We start from the raw sequence: 25,704 nt of genomic DNA, 5'->3' as shown, positions 1-25,704 counted from the left end.
GCAGCGGGACGGGCCGGAGCCGGGAGGGAGCTAAGCATCGCGGACAGTGAGCGAGTGAGTGCTCCGGGCACGGCGACTTTGGCCACTGCCGACTCGGGACAGCGGCCGGGTGGGGGTCTTGGGCCCGAGGCATCCCCCACCCCGAGAGAAGCCCCCGGCCGTGCGTCCGAGGCTCGCGGCGGTCCCCTCCCGTCCTCCGTCGCGACCCGGGTCTGGGGGCCTGGAGAGTGGGGGTCGTGGGCTAGGAGAGCCGTGCACGTGGCGTCCCGGCGGAGGAGGACCGTAGGGCGCGCTGACCCTTGCTCTTCCCTCCAGGATGCAGCACCGAGCCTTCCTCCTCCTCGCCCTCCTCGCCCTCCTGGCACTCACTTCCACGGCGGCCAAAAAGAAAGGTGAGGGGCCTGTACAGGGGAGGGGGTGCTAGGAGGCGGCCTGGGGAGCACGCGGCACCCCGGCGGAGGGCGCCCCGCGCCCGGGCCCTAATCGCTGCTGCGCGCGTGTTGCAGACAAGGCGAAGAAGGGCGGCCCGGGCGGCCAGTGCGCCGAGTGGGCCTGGGGGCCCTGCACCCCCAGCAGCAAGGACTGCGGCGTGGGTTTCCGCGAGGGCACCTGCGGAACCCAGACTCAGCGCATCCGGTGCAGAGTACCCTGCAACTGGAAGAAGGAGTTTGGAGGTGAGGTGGGCGCTCCCGAAAGGCGGGCCTGGGCGCTGGGAAGCCTGCGGAAGAGGCTGGCGGGGAGGGCTGGGGGAGGAAGGGTGCCGGGGGTATTAGCGGGCAGGCCCCAGGTGGCCCCACTTCTGAACTCAGCCTTCTTCTCAGCCGACTGTAAGTACAAGTTTGAGAACTGGGGGGCGTGCGATGGGGGCACTGGCACCAAGGCCCGCCAGGGCACCCTGAAGAAAGCACGGTATAACGCCCAGTGCCAGGACACCATTCTCGTGATGAAGCCTTGCACCCCGAAGACCAAAGCCAAGGCCAAAGGTCAGTGAAGGGGATGGGCTCCCTGCGGGGAGGGGGGCGCCCCGGGGGGGGGGGCGCCCCGGGACGACACCTATGAAGGGAATACTTAAGCCTGAAATTCTGGGTCCTGGCAGGTGGGAAAGTGCCCACCCCCCAAAAAAATGTCAGATCCTCACTGGCCCCAGTGGGAAGGAATATAGAAAAGGCTCTTATTTAAGCCAAACCAAAGAGGAGCCTGGGAAATTGTCCCCTGAGGGCTAGGCTTTGTCCTGTCCCCAGCTGGAGGGAGCATTTGGTCAGGTCAGATCATGGTGTCCCCTCCAGTGGCTCCTTCCTCTTGTCCCCTGAGGGCTGGGCTTTGTCCTGTCCCCAGCTGGAGGGAGCATTTGGTCAGGTCAGATCAAGGTGTCCCCTCCAGTGGCTCCTTCCTCGCCCCCAGCCTTGAAAAACCAACAGGGCAGGGGTGAACCAGCCACTTCTCAGGTGACTGTTGCAAGGGCCACTGGGACTTGAACTGTCTAGTCCCAAGAGAGGCCTTGGGTCCCACGGATAGGGGAGGTGGGGGCATTGCAATGGCCCCTGTCCCAGCAGCTGGTGGGGGTGTTTCCACACATCCAGAACCACTCCGGGGCAGAGCTTCCTCTGTCCAGTTGGGTCTGTCTGGGCTTTGCATCCCTGGGTCTCCACGGAGTCCCCTGAGCCCCACTAACAAGGTGTGTCTCTCTTGTTTCACAGCCAAGAAGGGGAAGGGGAAGGACTAGAGGCCAGGTCTGGGTGCCAGCGCCCCCTGGCCTGCCCCTCCAGAGATGTAACCCACCAGTGCCTTCGTCCCACTCGTTAGCTTTATCAATCACACCTGCCTCTTCCCCTGCCCCTCACACTCCCACCCCCACACTCCAAGTGGAGAGGACCAGGGTTTCTGGAAAGCTCCAGGCTCCTCCCAAACGGATTTCACTCACACATGCTCCCCACAACCTTTTGTACTTTCCCACATGGCGCCATTACTAAGAAACAAATAAACCGTTTCCGTCCCGATAAAAGCTTTTCTTTTTTTAATATACAAAAGCCCCTTCCCTGGGAGTTTACTGTGGAATTGTGTGTGTGGAGGGGGCATGGGGAGAAAGACAGGCTGGCAGGGGGAACCAACCATGTTGGGGCTGAGGCTTTGTACCTCCAGCTGATGGAATCAGCAGGGATGGGTGATGGTGGAAATGTCTCCCAGGACCCCTCCTGAATCTTGAACCAGGCAACACCCTGCCCCCTTCTGTGAAGCCCACCACCCCTCATCTCTCCCGGGGCTGGGGCCCCTCTCCTCATAGCCCCACCCCGGGCACAGGTCTTTGGGTCCAGCCCACGGCCAATCTTGAAGAATCTACTCTGGGCTACCTTGCCTGCCGCCCCCACACTGGTACTGAAGCACCCCATTCCTTCTCTGGGGACTCTGAAGAGGCCAGAGGATTGCCGGTCAACTCTGACCCCCGTGGGTCCCATGACCAGCTCTCCTCCTGCATGTGGGGAGTGCGTGCTGCAGGGTACCCCCCAACCAGAGCCTGGCCGACAGCTGCGGAAAGGGAAGACTCCTGCCACTGGAGTGGGATTTGGGGGGGGGGGGCTGAGGCTACATGCGGGGTGCAGGGGGCCAAAAGCACCAATTACAGCAGAATGGAGTACGTCACCTCTCCTCAGGCTTCCTCTCTGGCCCCGAGCCTCTGCTCCTAGGACTGACCCTCCTGAGGGGGGTGGGGGCGGGGCCGTGGAGGGGGACCTGGCCTTCTCCCTGCCAGGTGCCATGTCGATGGGGTTGAGGGCACAGTGGGCAAGTGCCCACCTAGGCCAGTGCCCCCAGCTCCTGCGGGGCCAGGCAGCCCCTGGGGCTGGATCGCCACGGTGTGAGCCAGCGAGCTGGTCTCAATCGGTCGGGCCAGAGCGTCACGAGGTCTTCGGGACTTCGTTCTCTTAGCTGAGCAGGGTGAGGAGCCGTCCCCACCTCCGAGTCTCTACACCTCAGCAGGGAAGCCATGAGGCTCCCCAACACACACCACAGCCACCGGCTCCTCACCTCCCTACCTGGCGGTGCCAATGTTCCGGTACTGGCACAGCAGCAGGTGCCTGAAGGTTTTTTTGAACGTGGCGTTGCAGAGGGCATAGCAGGCGGGGTTGATGGTGCTGTTGACGTAGCAGAGCCAGTAGCCGATGGACCAGACTGTGTCGGGGATGCAACTGTGGCAGAAGGTGTTCACCAGGACCATGACGTTGTAGGGCGTCCAGGTGAGGATGAAGGCCAGCAGGATGGCAAAGATGGTCCGCGTCACCTTGCGCTCCCGGGCCGCCATCTGCCGCTTCTTGCGCACCTGGTTGCGGGCGATGCTGGCAAACTTCCGAGCCACGTTGGCCGCCGGACGCATGCCAGCCGGCGTGGCAGGCACGATCTCGATGGCTGTCACACACTCGTTGCCTGTCTGCTTGGTCACGATCTGAATCTTGGACCATTTGGAGGTCGGGTTGAGGGCCCGGGGCTGACGGGCAGGGGCGGGCGGGACAGGCACAGTGGTCTCCACGGTGGAGAGCTCCGTGGGCGGCCGCTCCTTGGTGTTCTGGGTGGCACTGCCTGAGCTGGACTCGGATGTGTCCTTGTCGGCCACCGGACGCGGCGGGGGTGGCAGGGCCGGTGGGGGGGCCTCCTCCAGCTTCCCATTGGGAAGCTCTTCTCGAACCACTTCCCCCGAGGGGGGCTTCTTTACGCTCTGCTTCATCAGGGGGCTCTTGAGGAAGGCCAGGGTCTTGGTCTTCTTCTCCTTGGGGCCTTCCGGCCGGTGCTTGTGGACCCGGCTGCGGCTGGCCAGTGAGATGTGGATGTACAGCACCGTCATGATGACCACGGGCAGGTAGAAGGCAGCAATGGCCGTCCCAAAGGTCACCGCCGGGTTGGACAGGAACTGGATGAAGCACTGGTTGTCAGGGACTGTCCGCTTGCCCACCACAAACTGCCAGAACAAGATGGCCGGCGCCCAGAGCACAAAGGACAGGACCCAGGCCGCGGCGATCATGAGGCCCGCCGTCTTGGTAGTGCGGCGGGCTGGGTAGGTGAGGGGCTTGGTGACACAGAAGTACCGGTCAAAGCTGATGATGAGAAGGTTCATGACAGAGGCGTTGCTCACCACGTAGTCCAGGGCCAGCCAGAGGTCACAGACCACGGCCCCCAGCGGCCAGTAGCCTTTAATGATGTATACGGTATAGAGGTTCATGGAGAAGGCGCCAATGATGAGATCGGCACATGCCAAGCTGAATAGGAAGTAGTTGTTGACCGTCTGCAGCTGCCTGTTGACCTTAATGGACAACATCACCAGGATGTTCCCCACAACGGTCACCAGGCTCAGGGAGCCTGTCACCGTGGCAATGAAGACCATCTCCACTGTCTCGTAGCGGTTGTGGGCTGACGTGACCAGGCGCACAGACTGGTTGCCAGCGCTACCATTGACTGGTGTGAAGTTTGCCATCTTGGTGAGCAGGAGTGGGCGGGCAGTGTCTGGAGGAGAAAGGAGAGAGAGAGAAGGGTGAGCCACTGAAGCGGCGGGTTAGAGGGGCAGCGAGGGGGGGACCAACGAGTCAGGGTGACGGTGACGGAGGAACTAGCGTCACCTTGCAGAACTTCCGAGGACCCCGTTCCATTGGCTCCCCCTTTCAGCATGTATTGCGCACCTACTATGTACGAGGTGTTGGGGTCCCAGAAGTGAATGAGACCCACGCCATCCCCACTCTGCCTCTGCCGACGCCACCGTCAGTCAGAGCGGGTGACACATCCCTCGTACAAACACACAAGCAACACATTCTCCAAGTGATTTAGAAACTACAAAGTGCCAGAGAGAATATTAATAGTGCAGGAGAGATTTATTAATATCTAACCAAGTGCCAGAGAGAAAAATAAGGCAGGCTGCTGGTGAGCAGTGAGCCAAGAGGCCAGGGTGGCAAGGGCTCCTCACGGGCAAGCCTTCGGGATGGTGACCGGGAGGCAGCCTTGTGAGGAGGGCATGGCAGAGGGTGGCCCAGCCAGAGCAAAGGCCCAAGGTGGGGGAGAGGCATGGAGAGGGCCAGTGTGAGTGGCACCAAGGGAGCTGAGGGGCAGGAGGCTGCCAGACAGGGCCATTCCTTAGCTCAGTCACCTCTGAACCCAGCGCCCCCAGCGGAGCCTGCTTTCCAGCCCCGACCAAAGGCACTAGGGACAAAACCAGTGGCATAAGGGTGTGTGTTCAAAACCCACGGTCAAGCCCACTGCAAGACACAGAGACCCTGTAGGGCAAAGGAGGACTGTCCATCTGGCAAGGCTTTATAGGAACAGCCAACCTCATGTGTGTCCGACAGATTCAGTGGTCCATTGCTCCACAGGGCACCTATTTCAAACCAAAACCAGAAGCAGGCACTGCCCGGCTCATTCTGACTCAGGCGTCCCATCGTCCACTCCCTGCCATGGGGTCAGTGCCGACCCACAGTGACCCTAGAAGACAGGCAGAAGTGCCCCCGTGGGTTTCCGAGACTGCCAGTCATCACAGGAGCAGAAAGCCTCGTCTTTCTCCGGGGGAGCAGCTGGTGGTTGTGAACCGTGGCCCTTTGGTCAGCAGGCCCACAAGTAACCCAGGATGCCACCAGGGCTCCTGGGCCATGCTCTCTAGGGTCATTTTGAGTGATGGCAGTGGGGTGGCATTCGGTTTGGGGGCTTGGGGAGAGATGAGGAAACACAGCGATGTTCAGTAACTGGACCCACTGACCAAACTTCACAGCTCCATGCCGGCAGGGGTGAGTGTGGAGGAGAGCAGTCCTGTGGCTACAGACTTAGCCAGATGGCCCATGAGCCCCAGAAAGCAGATCCCACGGGAAGCTTCCCCAGGACAGAGGGCCCCAGGGGAGCCTGGGGGAAGGCGCCTATGGAGGGAGATACTGAGTCCGACACCAGGGCTGGGGGAGGGGCTAGTGCAGTGAGAGCTGGGGGCTCTGGCTGGAGCTCCATCTGCTCCTGGGGACCAAGGTCCTGCATGCAGAACCGGCAGCTGCTGAAGGCCGCCGTAGCCCCCAAGGGCCAGGGCCAAGCGGTGCCTGGATTGAGAACCCAAAGGGTTAAAAGCATGCCCCCCCCACACACACACACTCAGGGAAGAGGGCTGCTTCTGAGGAAGCCTAGGGTACCCCAACAGCACACACCTCTGAGACCCAGCTGGGGCTCACAGGGGTCCTCCTGGCACAGGCCCCTCCCCCAGGCTGTCCTCTCACCCACCCAACCACCCGGCCTCGCTGGGCTCCCTCCCCCTGCCTCTCACAGACACGTGAGGAGGCCCACGCCCAGCGTGCCTTGCCAAAGCAGTAAGCGGCCCAGCTTCCTCCACACCCGCCAACACTCGCATCTCTACACACGCACAGGGCAGCACAGCCCTCCAGGCTGCACCAGCCTGGGGGCTCAAGAATGAACGGCTGAGAGAGGGAGAGTGGGCCTGGGGGAAGGAACCCATGCCTGTGGAGTGACGACAGGGCTGGCCAGCCACCTGGGGCTGGGTCCTCCCATTAGTCAAGTAGACACTACTCACCTCCTCCACGTTCTCCTTTGCAAAAGGGATTCCTGGCCCGGGACCACCCTCCCCAGCATCTATGGGCCTCGATGGGCACCTAAACTTACTGGGTCTAAGCATGAAAATGTAAGGTGGAAGCTGGGTGCTGGGGTGACCCCCAAATTGGACCTGACTCCACCACCACAGCCGCAGCTTCCCGGCCTGGTAGCTCATGGAGAGACTTAGAGTGGTGCCACTCCAAGGTCACACCGGGGTCAAGGGCAAAAAGACCAGACACCCCACCACCTTCTCCCAGGAGCTCTGACAGCTTTGGCTTTCAGCCCCCCTCCTCCCCACCCCCCACTCCCCAGCCTCTGAAATGGTGCCTCAGGCTGCAGCCCCCAGCCGACCAGGCTGCTCTGGTACCCTGCCAGCCAGCCTACGGAAGCCTGGCCTTAGCTCCTAGAGCCAGGACACAAGTTGGGGCTGAGAAGCAGGCAGGGTGGAGCTGGCAAGCGGGAGCTCTTGTTTATTGAGTGGTTCACTGTGAGTCAGGAGTCCCGCTGGGCTTTTTATATAGATTATCTGGAGACCAAACCAAAAAATCAGACTCCCTGCCATCGAGTCAATGCTGACTCATAGCAAGCCCATGCGGGCTTCTGAGCGGGCAGCTGTTTATGGGAGTAGAAAGCTCAGGCTTTCTCCAGAGGAGCTGCTGATGGTTTGAACTGCTGGCTGTGTGCATGGCAGTGTCTGGAGAGAGACACAGAAAGGCAGCCATCTCTGTTAGTTGCTTGTTAGAGTCCTGCTGGTTGCTGTCCTGTCAATTCCAACACCTGTGTGTGCAAAATGGAATTGCTCCATCTTGCAAACCAGAGTCCCTTTAATTCACCGGCCCAGGGCAGGATTAGAACTCAGAGGCCAGGCAGCGCTCCTGGGGAGCCAAGGATGTTTCTGCTTCAGTTCTCCCTCAATGCCACCCAGCTGGGGGGTGATCAGTGAGGGCTGCGGAGGGTCCGGGGCTGCTCTTTTCCTTAGCTTTCTCAGGGGAGACCTGTTTATGTCCCTCCAACCTCCTGGCTCTGCTAAGGGGGGGGCTACAGATGGTGTCAGGGACCCGCTGGCTCCCAGAGGTTTAGTTCCACTCTGAAGAGGTCGCCAGCATGATGCAGGACCTCCTTGCCGTCGCACCCCACACCTCCCCGCGCAGGCTTCCTTTTTGGGACCCCGAGTCAGAGTCGCGGGCTGGTATTTGGACTGGAGCCCCCTTGGCACGTTCCAGGCTCCAGGCCCGGAGGAGCGCGCAGCTGGGCTGGGGGCTGTGGGCGCCACTAGATGGCGATATCGGTCCCCGGTGCCAGCTCCACACCTGGAGCTGGCGGCCGCCACTCCCCGGTCCTCACCTCCACGGAGCCCCCCGCCACCCCGGAAAGAAGTCCTCAGGCAAAGTCTCCTCAACAAGGGTCGTGGGGACCCTGGCCCCGCCCAGCCCGCGGTCGCCGCCGCGCCCCACGCCCCTCGCGGGGCTCCCCGGAGGGAAAGTTAACTGCGCCTGGATTCTACAGGGCACCGGGCGAGAAACGTGTGGGCGTAACACCAGTGGCAGTCTGTTTGTGTGTGACTGCCGGGGTGCGGGAGTAGACGCTAGTAGCTGCCTGAATGTGCGTGTATGCGGCCACGCCTGGGGCCCGGTGCGCGTGAGCAGGCCCGCGCCCGATGGACACTTGCGTGCGCATGGGTGTGCAGGCCCAGGGAGCTGTGACCTGGGGGTGCGCCCAGCTCGGCGGGCTGCACCTATGGGGTTGGACGCGCGAGCAAATGCTCCCGCGGCCGTGCCGTGCCTGGCAGGTCACATTCCCGACACCGCTACCAGACAGAACTTAGCGCCGCGGGAGGAGGGGGTGCCCAGCGAAAGCGGTCCGTTTGTGGGTGGAACAAGGTCGTGAGCAGGCCGACAGACCTGTGTATCCTTCGGCCGCGACGGGCCCCTAATGACCTTGGACAGGTGTTTACGGGGCTCCCAGAGGTTTCCAAAGCTGCAGCCTCGGACTGATTTCTGTCGAGGGGCCTCTGAGAGTAACCCTGGCTGACCGTGCGGGGACACCGCGCTGAACGAAGCGTGCCCTTGTTCCGTGGCATTTTAACGCCAAAGGGCGCCCACTCTCGGGAGGGCGTGCGGGCGTGCGTGCGCAGGCAGCACACCCCTAACAGGGATCACCCCCACTTCTCACTGGGCTCCCCACAGGCAGGTCAGGCGCACTTTGGCCACAAAGGCCACATGGTTCTCAAGCCCTGGGCTCCTGGACCTCGAGGGGGGCCCGTCCACGTCTCCCTCGTGTCACAGTTGGTGGGGCCCTGACGGCTCCAGCGCCACCCCCACCCCCCCCAGGGCCCTAGCACGCAGCTCTGCAGCCTCTGGGCACCAACACCATCTCCCATGCTGGCGGCCCCCTCTCCTGGGCCACACACGAGCTGGCAGAGCAGACTGCGGGTGCCGAGGGGTGATTTGGGGCGCAGGTCCTTCCCGGCTTTCAGGTGTTAGTCCCAGGGCTCGCTCCGAACGGAGACTTGGGAGTTCTGGACAGAGAGAGGGGGCGCGGGGCGCCTGCCAGGTCTGCCCCGGGCTAGGGTTTCCCGCTGGACCTCGGGGATTAGCGCCCGGGCAACAGAAGAGGGTCGTAGGGGAAGGTGCCTGGAGATGGCAGGGTGCTTTCCTTCGGGGCTCTGGAGCCCCGGGAGCCCCAGGGGGCTGGAGCGCGCCTGGGGGGCGGGGAGGCGGCGGGAAAGGGTATCCTTGGGTTGCGGAGCCCGGCGGCCCCGCAGGGCCGCCACGGGAACCAGGAACGCGGGTCCGGCCCGACGGCCAGCAAGGGGGTGTGGGCCGCACCCTCCAACCTCCGGGGCGCCCAGCCTTTCCTGAGCGAGGCGCCGCTGGCGAAGCTGCCTGGGGACCCCGGGCCTTGCACCCCGCCGAGGCCCTCCCTTTGCAGTGGCGGGCTCCGCGCTCCTCCCCGGGACCCTGGGCTCTGTTCCCTGTCCCCGGCGGCGGTTACCTGCTGGGGGCCTCGGGGGTCCTGCAGCCCCTCGCCCATCTGCCCCACCCGGCCGCCCGCCCCCGCGCGGCTGCAGTCACTTACCGCCGCCACCACCGCCCCGCTCCCCAGGCACTAGACAGACGGCGGGACAGCCGGGTGGCCTGGCCGGGGGCGGGGACAGGGTGCCGAGGGGCGGCCCCTGCTCCGCCCGCAGCTCCCGGCGCTGTGGCTCCGACTCGCGCTCACGCTCGCACTTTTCCCTGAGCCGCGTGATGTCACGGGGAAGCAGCCAATCGTGGTGGGGCCGCGACGCCCGCCCCGGGTCGGCCACCCAGCGGCGACGCGCTGGGGGCACCAACGGGACGTCGGGGACCCAGGCGCTGGGCTCCCGCCCCTCCTGCCCGGCACAGGGGCACAGCTCACGGTCGCCGAGGGCTCCTCCGGGGAGGGGTGGGCGAAGGAGGGGGTAGGAGGGGCGGGGGCATCGTGCGGCCACGGCGTTGCAGGAGGGTGGGGGTGGGGAGCCGGCAGGCAGCCCCGTCTGGCTCGCTCTCCGTGCACACTGGACCTCGGGGGCTCACGCGGGTCCGGAAGGGCTTGACCCCGACCCGAGTCTAGACCATAAAGTGGGGTTGGTTCTGTCCGTCGGGAGAAGCCCGGTGGCCCGAGGGGAGGGGTGCTGTCGGAGCAGTCTGGCCTGGGCAGGGGTGAGAGAAGAGGGACGCCCAGGGCAGAGCACACAGCAGCTCCAGCTCTGGACTGGCCGCCCCGCCCCGCCGCTCGGGCCCCAAGGTCACAAGGGGCGGGGCTTAGGGCTGGAACCATACAGGGATGGGCAGTGACCACGCCAGGCCCGGACCGGCGCGCGGGCAGCTTCAGCACCTCGGAGAGCTCCGCCTGGCCAGCCGAGGGCTCCATGCCCATGGCCCCAGCACTCTGAGCACCAATGTTAAAGAAGGCTAGTTCTTAAGTGTTCCCCCTGGAAACACTCACAGGACCGAGCAGGGGTGGCAGAAGAGGGGCAGGAAGGAGTCAAGGTCTGCCTCGCCGGGTTCGACTTTGGGTGTGTGGAGGGGTCTCAGAGTGTGTGCGCACGGTGGGGGTGGGGGTGGGGGTGGGGGAGGCAGCAGGTATCTCAGGCGGAAGAGGCCTCTCAGTAGACCTGGAACAAGGGCTGGGTGGTGCAGAGCCAACCTCAGGACTGGAGCTGGCTGGCTGGGGCAGTGGGAAGTGGAGCCCCTCAAAGGAGAGGCTGGCCTCCGGCGCCCCAGCAGCAGCAGCTCGGACTGGGGCTCAGCAGGTTCATAGGTCCCACCTTGCACATCCCTCAAGGCAGGAGTGGGTATGCATGCTAGGCACCTTTGCCAACAGTCCGCAAGGTTGCTCCACACCCTTTTCCCCAAGGAAGTGGAGAAGCCATGATCCTGAGCTTACTGCCTGGAGAGCCAGCTGTTCTGGGAGAAGTCTAAGCAGCTCAGGCAAGTGCTAGGCACTCAGCCTGAGATGTGACCTTACCATCAGAGGGGTTCCTGCTTAGGGTAAACCAGACTGCGCCCTGGGTTCCTGGTATCCGGTTACTCATACTCTGGCAGACATGTCTTCATAGTCCGGAGTGCACCGTTATATAATTTCTCTGGAAAATCCTAGTATCGCCCAACTGTGAGTCTTCTCAGGGCCCCGCCTTGCTCAGGAACCTGCCGCTGGCAAAGGCCCTGGTGTTGCTCTGACAGACACCTCTAGGAGTTGAGGCAGATGTCCCCCCACCCTATCTTTTTGGTTTAAAATATGAAGGGGTCAAGGCCAGGCCCCTGGGCAGGGCCAGCACATGGAAGCCACAAGGAAATGGGGACCGGGACAGTCAGGGAACAGTGTCTCTTGGGAAACGCCTGCAGCATAGCAAGCCTGGTCAAGGGTACCGGCTTTTCGGACAGAGCTACATTTCTTTCTTCCCTCCAGGCCTGCAGGCTGTGGAAGGCCCAGGGAAGCAGGGGGTGGCGGTGTCCTGAGAAGCAAGCAGTGTGACGCGAAGGTGGCAGCAGGGCCAGAAAGGCCTCCAGCTCAGTTCAGTGCCCCACCCCCACCCATCCTCGGCGGGAGGGAAGACAGGAGCCAGGCGAGGGGCACGTCATCACTTTAATGATGGGGCTCTTTGGCGTCTCCCTCATCAGCAGTCAGACCGTCCCCTCTCCTCCCACCACCAGGTTTCTATGATGAGTTACAAACAGAAACGAAATCACATTTTCATACTAAAAACAAAATAATCAGAGCCTTGATTTTCTCCACTAGAAACTACACGTACAGTTCAAGATTCCACATGCAACACCTTAAATCACAGACAAGACCTCACATTCTGACCCGGAGTCCTGCCTTATCCAGGCCCGGCTGCCAGCCCCGGGTGGCTGTGGCCAGGTACAGGGTAACACTGGGCCCCCACGGGTACTGCGCAAGGTCCTGAGGGGAGTGGGGAGCTGGCAGACAAGTCCGGGCGCGGGCCAGCCGACACCCCCCACTCCTGAGTGAGGGCCCACCCACTGTCCCTGAACCCCACCCTGAGCCCATTGCTGTCCCTCCCCTCGGAATAAGTGCAGAAGGGCTTGTGGGCAAGGCCCTGGGCACCCCACCCAGGCAACCTGTGGTTCTGTGTGGTGTGACAAAGACGCTGGGGTTCTGGGAGGTGGTTTCTAGACACAGCCGTGCCTCCTCCACTCCTGGGCTCCTGGTGGCTCTGCCCAGGCAAGAGGTGGTCAGGGCCTGCTGCCCCACTAGCCTCTGTCCAGAATCAGGAGGCCTGCTCGTGCTGTGGGGCACTCTGCCCCAGGGAGTCTCTAGAGCCCACCTCCTAGAAGGGAGGCTAAGGCTGACATCATCACCTGCTCCTCAGTCACACAGGGCCCAGCCTGTGGCCCTCCAGGGCTCTGGGCCTGGCAGGCTCGTCCCCCAGGCAGGTTTTGCCCGTCGACTGCCATAGGCCCACTGACTCAGACCCCTCGACCCCCCCACCCGTCTCCTTTGCTCCCTGACGCAGCCAGCAGCTCTTCCGCATGTACAGTTCCCAGTTAGCTGTGAGGTCCGGTCTCTGCTCAGCGGTTCAGGGGAGGCACCAGCGCCTGCACTTGTCTCTACCTGTTCCGCGGCTCCCCACCAGGGCTGGCAGTGTCCGCCCTGCTGCTGCTGCCATCAGGAAGGTGATGGCTGCTGGTCAGGTCGCAGTGCAGGGTTGGTCCCTCAGAGCTGGAAAGGGGCCCAGGGGTGGGGATGGGGGAGGAAGGGGGCAGGGGTGGTGGGGGCGGTTCCCGCCCTGGGGTCCCAGGCTGGTCCCAGGAAGCTGTCCGAGGGCTCAGGCCTCGCTCCACCAGCTGCCCAGGCCCGGGGAGCAGTCCCCGAGAGGTGGAGGGCTGGGGTGAGGCAGCACGGGTGGCGGCAGGCTCAGCACCCGTCTGGGAGCTTCGGTGGATACGGTGGCTGACGATGATGCTGTTGCCGAAGCCGCCCATAGAGGCCGTAGTGGTGCTCTGCTCCCGCTGCACCACTGCCGTCATGCCCCCCTCTGCCATCAGCCGCTGGATCCTGCTCAGCGCATCGTCGCCGCCAACGCCCATCTCCGAGCCCTCACCTGAAAGGGGCAAAGTGGGGAGAACGGCGATGAGCTACAGCATGGGCAGGGGGGCGCTGGGCTACAAACAGGGATAAAAAGTGATGACAACCCCCCATGGTGAGAAGAAGAGGCTTTGTCAAAGCCAGAGGGAGCCCCTCACATGATAACTGACCCTGGTTTACGGGACAGCCTGGGTCTAGCGGGCCGGGGAGCCCCTGGGTGGCCTCAGTGGTTACGTGCTCAGCTACTGACTGGCAGCTGAGGTGGGCATCTGCCGGGGCACCTAGGGAGAAAGGCCAGGAGATCAGTTTCTGCAAACACCCGATGGAACCGGCTCTGCTGACACACTGGCCAGCAGTCCGAACCTCAATGGCAACTGGCTCAGGATGGGTGAGCTGGCCAAGGCTCTGCCCCAAGGAAAGAGGCAGAGTGGGGGTGGGGGGGGTGGGGAGGTGCTGGAACCTCCCAGGTGCTCCTGAGCACCTTCTGCACAAGCAGGCCAGGAGGCAAGAAGGCTGAGGAAGGGGCCCCCCACCAGTGCAGCTGCCTATCACCCCCACCTGCCCCGACCTGAGCAACTCAGTCCCACAGCCCTGCAGTGGGAGGTGGGCCGCCTGCCCCCCACCCCCAGCATGTGGGCCCAAAGGCCCAGGTCTGTGCTGCCTCACATCCGCACTTCCCTGTGTCTCAGCACTACTCATCGGACTTCTGCCCTGAGCTCCAGCCCACGAGGAAGCCGGGTTGGTTAACTGGTCCTTAGTAGGCACTCCGTCTCCTCCCTCTCTTCCCAGTAGCCACTAGCTCTCACCAGCTATTCCCACACACTGTTCTCCCAGGCCTGGAGGCCGACAGTCGTGTCCTTCTCTGGAGAGCTGGCTGCCACTCCAGGCCTGGGGGCTAGCAGAAAAGGTGCTGGCTCAAATCTCACTTCTGCCGCTTCGGAGCTGCATACCCTTAGACAAGTCCCATGACTTGTTCTGTGCATGTCCCTGGCCCCTTCACTTGGGATGAAGGCAGCGGGCAGCCCTGCACAGTGTTGGGCAGAGGAAGTGAGACGAGGTGTGGGCTGGGCCTCAGTCATGACTGCTGGAAGCCGTCTTCACAGTCCTGCCGTCAGGCCACTGGTTAGCCCAGTCAGGGCCAGGGGCTGCTGTGACCAAGGCTCCCAAGGATGGGCTGGATGAGTCCCTCATCCGTCTCCTTTCTCATCTGTGGGACGCTTTGGGGGCACGTGGGACCAGGACTGTTAGTGCCTATTGGGCACTACTGTGCAGTGCTTGCTCTGATCCTTCCCCTTCCTGCTCTGCCCACCTCCTTAGAGCTTAGGACAGGGGTGTTGAAGCTTCCCCCAGCTTGTTCAAGGGGAAGGAAAGGGAGTCTGAGGGTTCGCATGCCTGTTTTGGGGAAAGGCCTTCTATTATTGGGGGCACCCACCAGGGCGCCTCAGCAATGGCACGACTTCAATCCTGAGCCAAAGGAGACAACATGGGCAGGCCCCAGGGGCCACCTCTACATTCGCATCACCAGTCACCCCACGCTTTCCAAGAGTTCTATGTGCACAAGAGCGCCTGGGCTGCCCTGCAGCCTGCTGGCACCAAGCTCCCACACCGGGCTCTCTGCCTAGGAGCTACGTGCTCCTTCACGTGAGCTGCTCAAGCCAGGCAAGGCTCCCTGGGGCCAGGAGGGAGATATTCTCTAGAGAGGCGTGCTGCTAGTCTCCTGACCTCCAACTGCTCGTGGTGGTTCAGGGCTTGACCATCTCTCATGACCATGACCACATGCAGTGTTTCCTAACTGGCCCTCTTATTTCTAACCCCCCCCACCCCCCCCCAAATCCCCAACACTGAGCCAGAGTGCAGTCTTGTCCTGGTCAGGGCCCAGTAGCCTCAGGGCAGTGGCCTTGAGCTGCAGTGGGCCCATGCCAGAACCACTCAGTCGGCCACGTGCCTGTGGTCTCCCCGCTGGCCTGTGGGCCCCTGAAGGAACTAAATGTCACCTGCCTGGAATCAGGCCCTGCTCACGCACACATTAGGTGAATATCTGGTGCACAGAAGGGCTCCCATGCTGCTCACAGGCACTACAGGCCTAAGAAGGCACCTGGGACCTGGCCACATGCTATCCCTCCTGGGGGAGAAGGACTCTCATGTCCACTTTCTCTTTGGCCTTGGCTTTGGAGCAGGGGCCCCACATGTGAATTCTGACCCCTCTGCAGAGCACTGGAGTCGCGTGTCTGGTGGCCTGTGGCCATCTCCTGCCCAGAGAGCCCAGCTGCGCTGCTGTGTGCAGGAGGGAAAGCTCGTGGGGACTGAGGACTGGCCCTCCTGGCTGAGGACGGAGCTCTGAGCTCCAGGAGCTGGGGGGCCAAGGGTTAACTCTGCTGTCTCCTTGCTGGCAGCAGAAGCTTCTATCTGTGAAAGACTGGGCACCGATTTTGTGTTGGCAGGTGAGCTTTTCTGTGGCCAGAGCTTAGAGTTCCATTCTTTCTGGATGCAGGGGGTGCCAGGGTGAGGTCAGCAACTTCTCATTGTGCCCGTGCCCGCATTTCATTCTGGGGCTTCCCCACCAAGACGAGGGGCCACCTCAAGAGCAGCTGCTGAGAGGACTAGAAGAGGAGCAATGAGCCACGGGAAGCGGGGGAGAATGGGCTACGAGAGGGTCATGAGGAAGGAGCTGAAACAAAAGGGAGATGGGCTGTTGCATGGAAAACGGATGAGCTGCTCTGTAAACGTCACCTAATTCACTACAGAAAGCAAAAACCACCCAACCCTCTACCACAGCTGGGGGCTAGCACCTGCATCCAACCCGAGGGAGGCACAGGGCTGCTTCAGTCTACACAAGCCCTAGGCACCTGCTGCATGCTGGGCTGGCCCTGCAAGCTGTCCAAACACACGGTCGGTCCCTGCAACACAGGGCCCGCCATCCACTTGGAGAGGAATCGAGAGCACCGAGGGAGGCCCTCCCTTCTCCACCACCTGCCTGGCTCTGGCTTCTTTCTCCTCCCTGACGGAGCCCTCGGCCCCTGCTAACCCAAACGAGGAGAGCAACTGCGGCACTGACCACGAGGGACAGCTCCTGCTGCTGCAGGGGCCAGGCTGAGGAGCAGTGGGGGTGAGCCCAGCTTTGCAGCCAAGGATGGCGTCTCGGCACTCAACACCATGTGCTTGGCTGCATGTTAGCAACAAAGCAGGTCCGAGCACAGAGATACTAGAGAAATTTTGAATAAAAGGAACAAAGACAAGCACCAAGAATTCTTTGGGAGGTGGCCTCTTTAATGGCCACCACACCCACTTGCTGGGCAATGGAACTTGGTACCTCTACCCATGCTATCCCCTCTACCTGAAGGCCTCCCATGCCACCCATGCCAGCTCCTGCTCATCAAGGTCACCCCTCTAGAAGGCTCCCCAGACAATGTCCTCTTCAGATGAATTTCCTGCGTCGAGTCCCGTCGCCCTCTGGACAGAGTGCACTGGACGACCTGTGTGGGGGCTCAGTAAGAGGCTGACAGGGCTACCTATGACTCCGCCTACCACCCCACATCCCTCTTGACCTAGAGGGGCTCTCACTGCCCACTGGCGGTGAGGGAGAGTTGGGCACACGAGAGAATGGGGGACCTCCTTGTGCTGCTCTGGAGCAAGAAGAGCCCCCAGGAATCTCCCTACTAAGGCTGGAGGGTGCACTGACTGCCAAGCCAGGCATGGTCAGCTGCTTCTACCAAAGCCAGGGGCCTCAGCTAGAGGCGGTAGGCTGGGCCCAGACCAGAAGGGAATAACTTTGGACAATTCTATCCCACCCCACGAGGGTGGCTGACATGGTGTTCTGGCTGCCTGCCTGCCTGCCTGCCACGGCTCCTCCTCCCACGGGCTCTTCTGAGCAAACAGCCCCACACAGATGAGAAAAGGGGTGGCTATTTGCCGCGGGGACCAGCAAGGGGCCTAGGCAGGGGTCAGAGAGTGACCGGGTGAAGACAGCCTGCTGAGCACACTGCTGACAGACTCCAAAGTGGCTGGAGCTCCACTGCTGGGAAGTGCTAATTGGTTCTTACAAGTGTGAGACCAGCTCAGAGAGCAGGGCGAGGTGGGCTGAGCCGCACCTGAGAGACAGGCGAGGGGAAGGGGCTGCACTGTGCCGGGCTGCGGCCCAGGCCGTGGGCAGCAGAAGCGCCAACAAGCCCCTGAAACGTCTCCCAGTGGCAGTTCCAGAGCTGGTGGGCCAGCTCAACTCCTGGCCAAGGGTAACGTGAGTGTCCCCCCCAGCAATACCCGTGACTGGCCCCCAAAGCCAGAGAGCTGGGCCCACTTCTCCCAAGTCCTTCTACACTGCGCTGCCTCCAGTGCTGCTGTTGCAGCCATGGGCCCCCCGAGCAGAAGTGCGAGCAAGCGCCGCTCAGCACTGGTAACAGCAGGTGAGCTCGGGGAAAGGCCCTACACACTCCCCCAAAGAGTGGGTACTGCCCAGCCACCTGAGAGGGACTCATTCTGACCAGCAATGTCCTGTCCAGGGGCCAAGAGCCTCTCCCAGGAGGGTGACCATGCTTCTAGTCCCTCTGGCCCAGCGCTACAGCGCTCCTACCTTCACCAGAGCCTGAGGCCGCTGCCCCCGGCTGCTGGACCTCCCTCTCGGTCTGCGTCTCAGCATTCTGCAGCTGAAGGGCCAGCGTCTGGGTGCCCTGGGAGGTCACCGAGGTGGTCGGGTTCCGGGGCTGTAGCCCAATGGCATTCATCAGGCCCATGTCCCTGTCTGTCCTCCACGTGGCTCTGCTGGTTCTGGGGGAGAGAGGCAGAGTGAATCAGGGGGATCGGGTCAGTACCCCTCACGAAAAGCTGTTGGCCCAATGCCACCTCAGGGTCCTGCATCTACTCTGCTGAGCTCCCACCCTGGGACCAAATGGGAGACCCCACATCCACCCACTCTGAACCCAGCCGAGTCAGTCACTTGCTGAAGCCATCAGGAGAGGGGAAGATGGCTGTTCTTAAGAGAGTCTTCTGGCAGCTGCTGGCCGGACTCCATGGGAGGCTTTCCTCCTTCCCTCTACTCGGTCCTTCCTAACTGGATGCTGACAGGATTTCTAAGTGGCCTGAGATTTCTACATTAGAGGAAGCACAATGGGAATCTTATGAGGTCCACCTTAGATCCTTCTCAACCAAGGCTTCTTAGGGCCCCTTGCAGACAGGGTGCCTAAGCTGCCCTAGGAGAATGGTCCCACCCCAGTCTGGTAGCCCCTTTGCGTGGGCACATTCAGGCAGTGACCTCTGGGGAAGCAGGGGCTGGTTCCTGTCAGCAGACACACTACTTGTTATGCAGGCACCACCTTTCCACCAGCCCGTGGTCTTTCCAGGAAGCAGAGGCTGGCTTAGGGTGCTCATCTGCTGCCCACCCTACCCCCCACCCCCACCTCCCAAAAGACCCCCATGGAATTAAACAGTAAGAGGATTGTCATCTGATTTCTATTCTCTAACTGGCCCCTGAAGAGGACTCCTCCCTGACCACCCAGTGACCCACAGCTTCTCCCTGGACCACAGAGCAGACTTCTTTAGCTCAAACGTGTCCTGATACCATGGCCCCAATGGAAGGCAGTCCGGTTTATTCTAAAGCAAGACGCCAAGAGCAGTGGTCTTGTTTTCCTGCTTTTCTGTGCTCAAATGTGGTCACTGGCAAAAGCTGCTGTGTAGCCGTGGGGCCCATGGGCCTCAGTCCAGTCCAAGCATCACCCATCGACTTACCCGGGCCGCTCGCTGCTCCGGCTGCTGGAGTGGACAGTGAAGACAGTCTCACTCAGCTGGTCCCAGTAGTACTCAATGCCGGTGTTCAAGGCCCTGGAAATCATGTGGGAGAGTGGAGGAGAAGGCATGGAAGGCATGAGGGAGGGAATGTCAAGGCCATGCAGGGTTCTGGGCATGGTTGGCAGCCTGAGAGTTATTTCTCTCAGATTCCCCACTGCCCTCCCTCTCCAGCCCTTGAAAAAGGAACTTAGCAGGCCCAGCGAGCAGTACAGAGGCCCACCAAGAGCGCAGTGCCACAGGCAGTGGTCCCTGCAGGCTGAGCCCGGTCCTCGGGAACAGAGGCTCCAGGAACAAGGGGGTACGGTGCATCCCTCCTTCCACGTGGCCTGACCTGTCTCACTCTACCTGTAGCCCATGAAAACCTCACCCCAAGCCAAGAAGACCAGTCTCCTCCTCCTCCCCAACACCAGCTGCTCCTTGGCCAGGGCTGGCTGGGAGCGCCCCTGACAAGGCTTTCTGGGCTGCAGCAGAGCTGAGGACCTCCTGAAGAGTCAGAGGGGAGGTCCCCAGCAGCGACGGGCTGGTGGGTTTCCAAGGAGCTCAGGCCCAGGCTGCCCGCTGTCCTGGCAGGGAGACCCTGCCTGACTCACAGTTGCCAGAGGGAAGCAGTGGTCTCTCGTCCTTCCACCCTGAGCTACCACTGCAAGGGGGTGGGGGTGTCAGAGAACACAAGCCTCCTGAAGAGTCACCTGACTCTTCACCAGATAGAATCACCTGACACCAGTCAGCAGGGCTGGGGTGTGGACAAGGGCTCAGCGAGAGGCATCTTTGAGTATGTGCACGTGGACATGGCCCAGGGTCCCTCAGGCCTTCAGCTCTGTGCCTAAACTGGCAGGGTGTGCATACAAGCTTGTTACCCAGACGCCCAGGCCCCCATGACAGCACACACTGCCATCCAGGCAGAGAAAGGAGAGCCAGCAGGAGTTGAGGGCTAGCTAGTGTTGCCAATGGCATCATACGTGCACCCCCCTCTGTGCTGTAAACTCTAACCTCTCAGCCTGTGGTGATGCCCCACCTGGGAGGGAGGGGACTGTCTTTGTTAAGCTAAGGATACAGGATTAGGGAGGGTGTCCTGAGTCCATCTCTTCTGGGATGTGACAGAAGGTGAACCAGTAAGCTAGGAGCAGAGAGGGAGGAAAGCGGTCAGGCACAGGCCCGGCGTCCAGGATGCACACTTTTAAGACCAGGGTCTTCCTCCTGAACTGGCAAGAGAGAAACTTGTGTTTGTGGAGGAAGATGGCCAGGGCAAGAGGAGTTTCGGGAGCTGTACAGCGGGAGGGGGGAGGGGGAGAGAGAAAGGAGAAAGCAGAGAGAGAGAGAGAGTGTGTGAAGGTCCCTCAGGGAGCAGGAGGACAACAGGGGGCAGTGGCAGCTGTGATGAGCTGCTGGCAGGTTGACTCTGGACTGCTCTGTGTTCAAGGCTGTGGGCTTTTGGAAGCAGATCCCAGGCCTGTCTTCCGAGGTGCCTCTGGGTGGTCTGGCTACTAGTGGTGCTCTTAATCGTTTGTCTGTCCTGCCCAGGGACTTCATGCGGAGACCCACATGCGTTTTCCAGCGTCCGAGATTCTGAGCCCCAGAGTTGAGTGAGGGAAGAAGAGCCGCACCAAAGACCCACAGCATCCTGCATGAAACCTGCTTTAGAAGGGAAGAAATGCCTCTCTTGTGGGGGCTGAGGGGCGTCTGAGGGCAAAGGGGGAGAGGGTTTCTCAACGAAGGGTGAGGCAAAGGGCAAGATATCAATTGCCCTGCGATGCAGACTGGCTCCTAGAGGCCATGAAAAGCCAGCTGCCAGCGAGCCTCTGATGCATGTGGGTCCCTGCCCAATCCCACCTCTGTCACTCTATGGCCCAGTGCTGACAGCTGGGTGACAGCACACCCAGCAACAACCATGGGCTGCATGACCAGGAGCCCTGATTCCTGTCACAGGGTCTTGGGGTACTGCATCCAAAGGCCCACACCCTCCTCCTGCCCCCACAAGCAGATCTACTTCTAAGCCTTCTGTGCATGCAGTGCTGAGGTCAGTGCAGCCGGCATTGACAAGCTTGCTCGGGGCTGTGGCTTACGTTCCAGGCTCTGCACCAGAGGGAGAACAGGCTGCAAACACCAGCTCTGGGACTGCAGCGTTTAGCCTGAACCCACTGTCTCTGTCCTGCTCTTGCCTGTCAATTAGACTGGCACCTGCTGGCTTCTTCCTTCTTGGGCAACCAAGTCACAGCAGGGCCAGGGCTCTCAGGAAGCCAGGCAAACACACAGAGAGGAATGTGGTTGAGCGGAAGGCCCCGCACGGCTGGACTTGCACATGGACTTCCACTCAACACCTGGCTTCCTTGGCCGCATCTCTGAGCTGTGCTACCAGGATGAAGGCAACCATTTCCTCACTGTGGGCCTCTTCCTGGGGCCCTAGGACACCCTTCAGAGCCACCCGGCTGCCTTAGTGCTCACCACTCCTGGCACCCTTCAGCTTTGGGGGACCGCCCCCCCCTCTCCGAGAGCATTCTTCTTTCATTTAGTCACAGAGGCTGGGACCACAAAGTGCTTGCTTGGAGAAAACAGCGGCGTTTGCCCCGCTGTTCCTATAGACGTGGGAAGAGACGGGGCCTGGCATTCGTGGCTTAGTCTGTGGCAGTGGGTTGTGCCCTCACCCTCCTTGGGCAATTGAGGTTCATTGTAGCCACTGGTGACCATGGCAGCTGGGACAGCCCCTCGTGTAAAAAAACCACTGAGCTGGGCCATCAGGAGTCCCACGCTTGGCCACAGAGCCAGATGTCCCACAGGCCTGGCCTACTTCTCTTCTGAAATGAGTCTGAGTCTCTCAACTCCCTGGTCCTCTGCTCCGCCACTGTCGGGCTGCTCTATGGAACCGGAAGTGAGCAAGCACCCCCTCAGGCCAATCTGGTATTTCACACCCAACATGGTTATTGGTAGGGGTGTTGGCCGGGCTGGCGGTTTGTGAGGAGTGGCGACAAGTGAGGAGGTACACCTCACAGAGTAGGCAGGGCAGGGAGACAGACCAAACTCTCGGCCACTCTAGCAGCTTTGGTTCCATAGGGGCTGAAGGGCCAGTGGTGGTCTTCCCTGTGAGTCTCAGAATTCCTTCTCCTGGCCCCCTGTCTCCTGGCGAGAAGATCCTGTCTTCAGCCTTCTTGTCTTGTGAAGTGGGGTTTCAGACCAGCGAGAGAGACTTGTGTCCCCGTCTTTGTGCTCAGAGAGCGCTGAGGCTAAGACAACGGAGGACAAGCCAGGAGCAGGGCGGAGCACAAAACTCGGGGATGCCGCTGCCTGGGGCTGGGCCAAAGGCAGACAACCACCTGCTGGTGAGGGAGGGCTGGAGTCTCGGCCAAGCTGGCAGACTACATCCTGTGCCCTTGGGAATGGGTGTGCCAGGGGCCCGTGTCACATGGGGACAGGCAGCTGCCTCCTAAAGAGACAACTGCCCTGCGTGCCTACGGCCCTCCTACTGCTTGTTCTCCATTGGAAGCCTTCCCGCCTAAGGCTGCTGGGAAGATGGACACATCCTTGCTGTCATGGCGGCAGTCACCTGACCCAGCTGCCAACCTACACTCTTCCAGCACGAGGCCCTGCTCCTGAGCTGCTTCCCCTCCCCTCCATCATGCGTGGTGTACTTCCTCTGGAGGCAACCACTTTCATCAGAATCTTCAAGGGGTTTTTAAAGCAAAGCAGGTTACGTAGCAGCTCCTGTCCTGAGAGCACTGGCTGGAGGCCTCCGTCTGTCCTTGAGGAGCTAGGAGGGCTTGGGGGGGATGGGCGGGTGGGCGTGGGGGGGTGTCTATTGCTCAGTCTCCCCTGCCTATAGCAACAAACCAGAACAAAACACTGGACACACATAAAGACGACTGGCTAAATACACTCTGGGCAACTTGGGCTCCAGAGGTGTCCATGTTAGTCTACACAGCCGCTAGGAAGTTGTTTCTGAAGGTGGGGACACTTGCAGACCAGGCCCAGGAGATCAGGAGCAACAGCAGCTGCCAGGCAGACAGACTGGCTACTCCCTCTTCAGCCCCACAGCACCTGGGCTGTGGTGGGCACTGATATGCCATGTTCCATGTGCCAGTGCCAGCACCCTCACGGCAGAGGCAGCCCAAGATGGCCAAGGCCCGAGGAGCCGGTGTGATCCGAAGCTGACACATGGGAGAGACGAGCAAATGGGGCAAAGCCCAGCTCCATGCTTGGCTCCGCTGCCTGTGAGTCACATCAGCACGTAGGCTGGGCTTTGCTGTGTGGCCTCTGACAAAGCACATCTGAGTCTGGTGGGGACAGAGAGGACTGGCTGAGGCCGGACACAAAACCAGAGAGAGAGGCTGGTAATGACGGTGTTGGGAAGAGTGTACTCGGGTCCAGAGTCCTGTCTGCTGGGACAAAGATGCCCATCAGAGGCTTCTGATGAATTCCTAGGGAAGGAGGCAGAGGGAAGACATTCGGCCTCGGGAATGGGGGGATGTAGAGAAGACACGGGCCCAAGGACAGTGACCCTAAGATAGTGGCCAGGCCAGGGCAGCAGGGGCAGAGCCAGCACCTGGTGGTAGAGGACACAGACCCTCAGGTAACAGTGGCAGGCTCACACAGCATGGTCTCAAGAAGTTAAGAACTGCCTTTCTACTGGGACACTGCCTCTCGCGATCCGGAGGGTAACCACCTCTCTGGTCACAAACCCGCTCGAGGAAAGATAGTCAAGGTTCCCATGAAAAGGCATAATGGAGATACCCAATTGCTGGAGAACAAACCCCCACCCCCCACCCGGAGCAGCTGCACCAGCTCTGTGATGTGCAGAACAACCGGGAGGAGGTTGTGGAGCCGTCGGCATCAGGGCGGCTGGAGGCAGAAGTGGCATTTAGCGGGATGGCACCCTGCGGCAGCCACGCAGCAATCAGCCCGATCTGCACTGATGCACTGAGCACCACACGCCCTACCTGGCGGGCTCTGGAAATTGACGACAAGCCTGGCTGGCTCCCAGGGTCTCAAGTAAGCGGGTGCTGGGGTAGATCTCCAACCCACCGTGAGGTTACAGGCAGGGCCAGGGATGAACTCAGGACTTGAGGAGGAACTGCTTGGGCTCCTCACGCTCTCCTCCCTCCCCTATCTCCTAGAACAGATAAACATCATTTTGATTGTAAACGGTGCTTTGCATTTTGCTTCCAACGGCTAGGAAGATTGGCAACCACAGCCAGAGCCTGGCTGTCAGAGATCAGTGGCTTGACAAATTAGAGTTTGAACAATACTCTACTTCCAGTGTTATTTCTGAAGTTAAGGTCAATGGCATTTACACACGCCTAAGGCCACCTGTTGAATTCTTTAAAAGGATTTTTTTTTTTTAAATCTCTGATCTCTATGCTTTTGCCTGCAGGCAAATTTTACTATCACTAGGAAACCAGAGAACAAGGAGGAAAGGACCGGAAGGAAAGAAAATAATGCCTTAGCTTAGCTTCAAGGAGACACACAACCCTTAGGAGACCTGGAGAAGGAAGCGCTAACCTTGCCAGCGGAGGACAAGGGGTCCTGTAAGGAGTGACACTTTGTCACCTGGGAGACTCCAGCCCCACCCCACCCCGGGCTCCCGCTCTGGGCTGCATGCCTCCCGGCAGGCCTCCTCTACAACCACTCACTCTGGCCGGCAGATCACCAGGTCCCCCTTGTTGGTGCCATAGGCCAGGCCGAGCCCGGGCTCCGGCAGCCAGCGGGCGGAGTTGATGCTGACGTGTCTCCGCTGGTCGGCAGGCATGGGGTAAAGGACGTTGAACACTCTCTGGAGAGGGAGACAGGGCAGAGCAGAGAACAGGGAGAAAGAAACAAGTGGTTACCAGGAACCCTGTGCTTCAGAGAGAAACAAGACCCCCTTGTACTGTCGGAAGCAGGTCAAGCACAGGAGGGGACCAGGTGACTCTTAGTCACGGGCATGGGAGCTTGGAGTGGGAGGGGAGGAGGGCGGGGCCTCTTCTTTCTGGTAGAGGCAGGCCTCCTTCAAGAAACATACAGTCCAAGTGGTCTTTTCTCCAGGAAAGGTTAGCTGTCCACTCTTCAGCACCATTTAGCACTTCGAATTTCATGCTATTAAGGCTACACCTTCTCCCCCACCATCCTCATCCCAGGAAGGACTGCCCCTAACTTCCCTCTGACCAGACCAACCAGCTAGAGCCAACCCAGGCTGGTAGTCTCGTTACCATGGAGATTAAAGTGCTTCACAGTAATGGGGAATTGGAGGTGATAGGGGGGCGGAAGGGGGGGGGGCGATAGAATTAGAGAACATTTTTAATTCATCTAATTAAAAGCAACATTAAAACTGCTATTGTTAAGAAAATCTAAAAGGTGCAGGAAGATGTAAAGAGTAGGGCAGAGGGGAATCTTGAACACATGGGGCACGCTTTCTTCCAAGCTTATGTAAAGGCCCCTTAAACCAGTGGTTCTCAACCTTCCTAAATGCCTTGACCTTTTCATACAGTTCCTCATGTGGTGGTGACCCCCACAACCATAAAATGATTTCTGTTGCTACTTCATAACTGTCATTTTGCTACTGTTACGACGGGCAATCCCTATGAAAGGGTCATTCGGCCCCCCCAAAGGGGTCGTGACCCACAGGTTGAGAACCACTGCCTTAAATGGATCCTTTCCATGTCCAACACTCTACCTCTTGCCATAGCAAGTGTCTCAGGAGGCAGCTCGCTCTACCCAGGGCTTGTAATCTGGGTGAAAGGGAGCCCCTAAGGTCCCCTGGCTTGTGAGCTCTGCAGAAGCAACAGCCATCAGAGATGGAGGCAAGGCAGTGGAAAAATGAGGACCTAATGC

The 25,704-nt window shown here is 60.7% G+C and overlaps 3 protein-coding genes across 10 annotated transcripts in view; 1 reads left to right on the top strand and 2 right to left on the bottom strand.

The window, feature by feature from the left end:
• Positions 1 to 13: 13 nt before the first annotated feature.
• On the top strand, positions 14 to 2,002 carry MDK (midkine). The gene is made up of 5 exons (XM_004708330.3): positions 14 to 54; positions 316 to 392; positions 507 to 674; positions 822 to 983; positions 1,698 to 2,002. Exons 2-5 carry the CDS (start codon positions 317 to 319, stop codon positions 1,721 to 1,723), a joined length of 432 nt encoding a protein of 143 aa, XP_004708387.1. The 5' UTR covers positions 14 to 54; position 316; the 3' UTR covers positions 1,724 to 2,002.
• Positions 1,992 to 9,718, bottom strand: CHRM4 (cholinergic receptor muscarinic 4). The gene is made up of 2 exons (XM_004708332.2): positions 9,634 to 9,718; positions 1,992 to 4,488 (listed from the first exon to the last, which is right to left on the bottom strand). The coding sequence occupies exon 2, from the start codon at positions 4,457 to 4,459 to the stop codon at positions 3,026 to 3,028; it is 1,434 nt and encodes a 477-aa protein (XP_004708389.1). The 5' UTR covers positions 4,460 to 4,488; positions 9,634 to 9,718; the 3' UTR covers positions 1,992 to 3,025.
• Positions 9,719 to 11,646: 1,928 nt separating this feature from the next.
• AMBRA1 (autophagy and beclin 1 regulator 1) overlaps positions 11,647 to 25,704 on the bottom strand; it is a 183,384-nt gene continuing 169,326 nt past the window's right edge. For 5 of the 8 annotated variants that reach the window (XM_045290837.1, XM_004708334.2, XM_045290839.1 and 2 more), the window contains 4 exons: positions 24,528 to 24,667; positions 18,847 to 18,939; positions 17,696 to 17,889; positions 11,647 to 13,144 (listed from right to left, as the gene is read on the bottom strand). In XM_045290837.1, the coding sequence (XP_045146772.1) occupies positions 12,651 to 13,144; positions 17,696 to 17,889; positions 18,847 to 18,939; positions 24,528 to 24,667 (921 nt within the window). In that variant the 3' untranslated portion in view covers positions 11,647 to 12,650. Of the gene's footprint in view, positions 13,145 to 13,298; positions 13,410 to 17,695; positions 17,890 to 18,846; positions 18,940 to 24,527; positions 24,668 to 25,704 lie in introns of all 8 variants that reach the window. The other 3 variants (XM_045290836.1, XM_045290838.1, XM_045290841.1) reach the window with 1 other exon arrangement.

This window comes from Echinops telfairi, unplaced genomic scaffold, assembly GCF_000313985.2.
Source record: "Echinops telfairi isolate 266 unplaced genomic scaffold, ASM31398v2 ScPeMD7_60;HRSCAF=208, whole genome shotgun sequence".
Classification (NCBI taxonomy): domain Eukaryota; kingdom Metazoa; phylum Chordata; class Mammalia; order Afrosoricida; family Tenrecidae; genus Echinops; species Echinops telfairi.
This window is presented reverse-complemented; position numbering and strand designations above follow the sequence as displayed.

Coding starts and splice junctions, on each gene's coding strand:
- MDK (XM_004708330.3), top strand. CDS start 317: ATGCAGCACCGAGCCTTCCTCCTCCTCGCCCTCCTCGCCCTCCTGGCA. Junction 675..821: donor CTGGAAGAAGGAGTTTGGAG/GTGAGGTGGGCG, acceptor CCTTCTTCTCAG/CCGACTGTAAGTACAAGTTT. Junction 984..1,697: donor GACCAAAGCCAAGGCCAAAG/GTCAGTGAAGGG, acceptor CTTGTTTCACAG/CCAAGAAGGGGAAGGGGAAG.
- CHRM4 (XM_004708332.2), bottom strand. CDS start 4,459: ATGGCAAACTTCACACCAGTCAATGGTAGCGCTGGCAACCAGTCTGTG.